The sequence below is a fragment of the Benincasa hispida genome, chromosome 8, assembly GCF_009727055.1.
Source record: "Benincasa hispida cultivar B227 chromosome 8, ASM972705v1, whole genome shotgun sequence".
NCBI lineage: Eukaryota > Viridiplantae > Streptophyta > Magnoliopsida > Cucurbitales > Cucurbitaceae > Benincasa > Benincasa hispida.
This window is the reverse complement of record NC_052356.1, coordinates 38,325,482-38,331,923: the sequence shown is the minus strand read 5'-3', so window position 1 is coordinate 38,331,923 and position 6,442 is coordinate 38,325,482. Positions and strand designations below refer to the sequence as shown.

The 6,442-nt window shown below is 32.1% G+C and overlaps 1 protein-coding gene across 1 annotated transcript; it reads right to left on the bottom strand.

Annotated features, from left to right (window-relative positions):
• Nucleotides 1-797: 797 nt before the first annotated feature.
• LOC120083787 lies at nucleotides 798-2,149 on the bottom strand. Its single transcript, XM_039039658.1, has one exon. It carries the CDS (start codon nucleotides 1,650-1,652, stop codon nucleotides 909-911), a length of 744 nt encoding a protein of 247 aa, XP_038895586.1. The 5' UTR covers nucleotides 1,653-2,149; the 3' UTR covers nucleotides 798-908.
• Between the last annotated feature and the right edge of the window lie 4,293 nt (nucleotides 2,150-6,442).

The window sequence follows — 6,442 nt, the reverse complement described above, 5'->3', positions numbered from 1 at the left end:
ATAAGTAATAAAAAAATATTTTTTAAAGTTAATAATAAATTCGGGTTGGTTCGGGTTATATTAGATAAATCCATGAACCAACCCAACTCCTAAAATTTTCATTTATTTGAATCCAATCCGACCCAAATGAGTTGATAATCCAATCCAAACGGGTTGATCGATTTTTTCAAATCATCGGATTTTTTGAACACCTCTAATACAAAATTCTTGATCTCCCACTTCAAGTAGAAAGAAAAAAAATTGCAATAAAAAACAAAAGCTATTTAATTATACAAAAGCTAAATATAATTATGAAATGGACTAATATTTTGGTTTACCATTTTTTAGTTGGGTTTTAAATTGCAAGTCCTTCGTATTTCACTAATTACTACCACTAATAACTCGTGTTAAGTTTAAGAAAATGACACAAGTCTAGCATAAATTAACATAGCATTAAACATAATTCCAAATTTCAGACGTCTAATAATAATAATAATAAAGACCATACTGGTCGATTAATTAAATGAATTAAAGTTTATACATTTAAAGATAAACGTCAAAAATTTAAGTATACAATCGACAACATTTGACACAAACATAAAAGTACGAGATTAAAAGAATTGTCAAAATAACACTGAATAACATATGCTGGGTTTCTTTTTAATTAAACAATAAAATAATATTGATGGTGTCACCATATGTTCTAAATGAAGAATAAAAATTATAGAGTATAATTAAAAATCTTAAAATGCTCTGCCAATTACATAATCCTACATGTTAATACTAGATTCTCCAGAAAAATGACCATAGAAATCAGTTTAAAAAATGTTTAAGAACCTTATAACAAAACCATTACACAATAGCAAAGCCAGTTGCAGATTGAACTGAAAAAAGAAAGGGAAAAAAATACAAACAAAATGAAGAACAAATCATTTCTTACTCTTTTTGTCTTTCCCACATACAAGAAGTGAACCAAAACCAAAGAACTTTGGAGGAACATTCAACACAGGGCCAATGTAATGATAATTTCCATAAACCCCACCTGGATTCTTGCACATCTGAGTCCTTAGAATTGTTGGATATTGATTTAACAATGACGGCGGTAACGACGGCGACGATGACTTCTTCATTGATGATGAGTTCTGTTTCTGGGGAATTTGCTTTTGTGAATCTTTAAACTTTTTGGACTTTGAATTTGAAACTGACCCAGTTGAATTACTTCGTGATAAAAGTGGAATTGGGCAAAGAGAAATTCTTCTACTTTCAAAGTTGTTGAGACTGTTACTTCTTTTGAATCCCCAAAAGGATTTGGACTCTGAAACTCTCTGTTCTAACTGATGATCTGAAGAAGAAGAAGAAGAAGAAGAAGATGAATTCACCAATGTGATTTGCTTTGAATTCTGTGTGGGAGGAGGAAGAGGAGGGAGTGAAAGTGAAGGATGAGATTGTTTGTGAGATTGAATTTTGATGGGAAGAATGATTCCATTGCTAAACAGTTCATCAGCACAAGAAGATTCATCTTCAATACTGATGTTGAACTCAAAGTCTAGATTTGAATCCAACAATGATACGTCTCGCCGCCTGTATTCGACGTGCTGATCGATAGGTAGGCTACCGTCGCCAACAAGATTATACGAAAACGATATTCTCGGCGAGGATATTTCCGAGCACATGGTGTTCGCTTTCCACCACCCCGGCTTCCAAGTTTGAAACTTTTGGAGGAATGGGGAGGTTGTAGAAGTCAAGAAGGAGGAGGATGAGAAAAAGGCTTGAGAATTGAGAAAATAGGTGAGGAGGACTAGCTAAGAAAGTCAAAAAAAGAGAAGGGGTATATAAATAAAATAATGGGACTAAAAAGAAGACAAAGAAAGATCTGTCTTTCACATGTTTCAAGGAAGATAAAAATGGAGTCCAAAAAACCCCAAGAATCAGGGCCTCAATGTTCTAATATTACATAGTAAATGAAGATGGAATCTGCTAATTTGTCAGTGAAAAGAGGAAACTCAAAAGTGAGACAAGAATTGCTCAAATCAGTCAAGAATATAAGGGAAATCTTGTTGTTTTCTACAGCTTTGAAGGTTCAAACTGACAAATTTCAAAATCAAACATAAATTGAGAAAGGATAAGGAACTAGCTTCAAGATATGGCATCAAAGAGAAGAAAATGTAGAAAAAAGGAAGAACCCAAGTGAGAAAATGCAGAAAGAAAATGATAGAAGAGTAAGAAATAAGGGAAATAGATTCAAGAATTTGGTCATTTTAAAAGAAGAAAGTGATGGTAAGTAAATGGAAATTGCTAGAGGTAGAGTTTTATATTGTATTGGAGACCAAATTCCAGCATTTGCCAATTGTACTTACAAATTACAAGACAGTAATGTAAAGCCTGTCCACATGTTTAGAAAAAAAAACAGTAGAAAAAGTTGTTTTTATTAGAGTGATTTTAAAAGGGTCAAAATCATGTTCAAAATCTCACCAAAACACGCATTTAATCACTCAAAGTCAATTCAATATTTAATTTTACACTTTTAAACATAATTTTCATATTGTTAAAAAGGGGTAGTTGCAAATATAGCAATCTTGCTTAAAGTATTAGTAGTTTATAGAACGATGCAAAATAATTTGCAAATATAGCAAATGTTAGATCCATCTCTCAGAGTTTATCAGTGTTAGACTATATCGTTTATAAGAGTCTACTATCACTCATAAATGTTTGCTATATTTTCAATGCTTATAAAATATTGCTTTACACTTAATTATTATGCTTTAAAGTGCTACTCATTGCAATCACTCTATTAAAATTGATTTTAAATGATTAAAAGCATTTTCAAAGTGATTTTAATAATTTTATAATCACTTCCAAACATACTTTTAATTAACTTTTTTTATTTTCCTGAATTTGTAAACATTAGGTGGCTTGTTTCAACGTTATTATTATTATTATTTTCATTATCAAAGGTTGAAAGAAATTACCATGTTGAATCAGCAGAAAGAAACTTGTGAACAACTCCAAGCTAATTTCTCTCATAATGGAGCAAAAAGAAAAAGAACCATAATGTATCTAAATTTCTAATAGAAAAAGTATTAGATTGGTCATAGATTAAATAAATAAAGATTACTTGTAAAAGTAAAACTAGTGGATTATTGGTCCTATTTAAATGCAACAATCTACTATTTTTAGATGTAACAAACCACCTCTTTCCACCAACTTATAAAGAATGTGGCCTTTTCAAAGAGTTGAACATTTCCTTCTTAGATAAAAAAATGTGTACTTTAAGGAAGAAACTTCACAAGGCTAATAATTTTGGAAAAAGAAGAGCAGTTGGGGATTTACTACACAAACTTGCTTCCAAATTTCCTAGGTGTTGTTCCATGTTTGATTAATGAGAAGAGCCTCTTCTACATCGTTTTCGAACGAGTAATTTATTTGAATCGTACGTAAAATCGTCTCATTCTTTCAAGTTGTAACAAAACTAATGTGTTGGGAAAAGACAACCCAGCTAGCAGAGGGTGTAAAGATATCCTATCAATGTGAGAATTTATTTTTTCTTGTTACACCTTAGTTTTATAATGAAAATGATTGTTCTCTTGTTTTTTTTTTTTTTTCCATACTTTCTTAAATACCAATTTTACATATAGTTTATTTGAGGTAGAAGTAAGTAAATCCCTTGTGATTAGCACTATCATCTTTTGTAAGTTGACTTTTTCATAGTTGAATTTTATTTAAGCCACGTTTATCGAATCTTAATGAAAATTGGAGTGATCGTAATAAAATTTTATTGATGGATCAATTGTAATAAACCTAAATCGCAAATGTAACTAAATTGTGATTGTGTTTACTTAAAATTATGAATTTTTTCACATTTAGTATTACCGTCACCGTTACTTTTGATTGTCAAACAGTAACGATAATAGCAAATGAGACAAAATTCATAATTTTTCTTCTAGAACAGTATCAATAACTGGTAGTGGTAATGGTAACAATACGACGTAATTTTCAAATGCAATTGGATTGAGCACGCTTCGCTCGTTATGGATGCACAACTTAAGTAAACAACACCAAATGTAATCACGGCTCACTTTTCATATTATCATTGATTTGTAATCTTTTTTCATTGGGGTAAACGTGGTCTTAGCTCATGAGGAAGCTGTCCCACATGATTTATTCAAAATTGCACCTTGCACTTGGTTTCTTTGGTCAGTTGTGACACTTTTTTTATATTGGGTATTGTTTGAACAAGCTGTAAATAAATAAAATATGTCAATGATCTTAGCAAGATCTCTTGAATTTCCAGTTATATACACATTTTCAAAGGTTGGATTTCGCCATATTTCATGAGTTCTTTTACTATTATTTCAGTCTCCACTAGAATATGCTTAATTGAGACAAAAGCTACAGCATGAGAACATGATAAAATGGAGAATGCTTTAAGTCAAGCCAACATTCACTTTTTCCCCTTTTTTCCATTAGGATTTTTTCTCTCTATTTCCTTTTTCCAAAAGCATACAAATCTTTTCAATTCCATGTCAAAAAGCTCTCCAATATTGACTACTCATATATACTTAAAAAAGAGTTGTTCTTTGTTATACACTGTTAAGAATCACCGATATAGATACGACACGAAAGGAATACGGCAATGCGTCTTTTTTTTTTAAAATCTAGGATATGACACGGTGAGGATACATTTATTAAAATACACATTTTTATACCAAAAGAAAATTTAAAGTCAATGGGTTGATGCATTTACATGCTTAAAAAGCTTAGTTTGATGTATTTCACACTCAAATTTATTATTATTGACATACATGCGGCTTTTTAATCTATTCAACAAGTTTTCTATACTTGTCTAACACATTTGTTGCACTAACAAGTATCTAACACAGACGCGCTTGCCAAACTAAAGTGTCTGTGTTCCTTAAATTATACAAATGCAGCATGGAAATTGGTTTTAAAGTAAGAAACAATGTTGAGTTGAGTGAGTTGGAGAATGATGGGAAGTAGGGTCCAGTAACTTGTCATTTGAGCAATCTTGGTTGAGAGGGACCAAGAGGGGAAAAAAGGGAAAAAGAGGTAAAGGACAAAAAAGTCCTCAGCTGCAACACTGTAACCCATCAGCCAATGGCAATCCGCATCTTGTGTTGTCTAGTTATAGAGAATAAGAGGATGGGTAGAAAGCAATGATGCAGTGGACATGAACATGAAGAACAGAAAGTGAGAGAGAAAGAAACAAAACAAAACAAAGGTTGTGATCCTCATCAAAGTACTCTGTGATTGTGATTGAACCTTAACTGATGTGTTGGAAGTGTATTATTTTGGTGGTTAAACTGCCAATGGGAGACCCCTTTCAGGGAGGTTCTCTATATAACCCTTCATGTTGAATCATTCAAACCATGTTTGGTAGAGTACCATTTCCGACATGTCATGCCAGTTTGAATGTGGGAGGGAAGAAAGAGTCGTACAAGAAAAATACTTAAATGCATCCTGGACTCTACCTATCTTTGTGCAATCATAAATTGACACATGAAAATTCCTCTTCTTTTTTGAAATATTTTAATTCATTGTTTATGTGTGTGATGAGAGCAGAATGCATAAAGATGTGTATCTTGCGATACACTCAAGTATTGCTCATTGTACAACAACCAAAGAAGTAAGATTTGTCGAAATTTAACATCCCCTGAGGGGGAGAGAGAGTTGAAATGAAGAAGAAACCTGTCTTGTGGGGTTGGATTGAAGAACAGAACAAGGCCAATGTGGTTTGGAATTACTGTCATCCATTGTTCTTACAAATTGTCAAGGATTGGAAGTTAGTGGTCGATATCAAACCATATATGCTGTTTATTCATTAAGTTCGATCAATGATTTGAAAATTAAATTGCAATTGCAATTTTAAAAGATGATTTAAGGGCTGTTTTGAACTCTTTTTTATTATTATTTGAAGACCTTTAAAGGGTTAGCCCAACTAATTCCTGATCCACCAAAACTTTATGCACAACATAGTGTGCATCTCAACGTCCCGATCTTTAGCCTTCGTAACAAAGAAAGAGACTTCAAATATATCGACGACAATATCATTCCAATCAGATTTAACAAAAATATTTGAAATATGGATTGAGGAAATACGATCAAGACCCGAGCAAATCACCATCATTTTGAGAAGCTTCACCTCGAAGGACAAACTTACAACTAGCTACATGAACATGTCTTAAGTGTTTTGAACAACTTTCCAAGTGTTTTTAATTAAATCATTCCAAACAAGTCCTTAATTTAGGTAAATCCCTCGGTGCAAAAAAAAATTAAAAGCAAAACTAGTTAAAAGGACATGTAAGTTGATTCAAAGTTGATGGTTGAATTGAGAATATTGTATACATGCATAGACTTGCTACCTAGAAATGCCGCAACTTTTTTATTTTAAATTATCGACAAAAATAGAAAAAGGCATCTTAGGCACGAATGATATAAGCTAAAA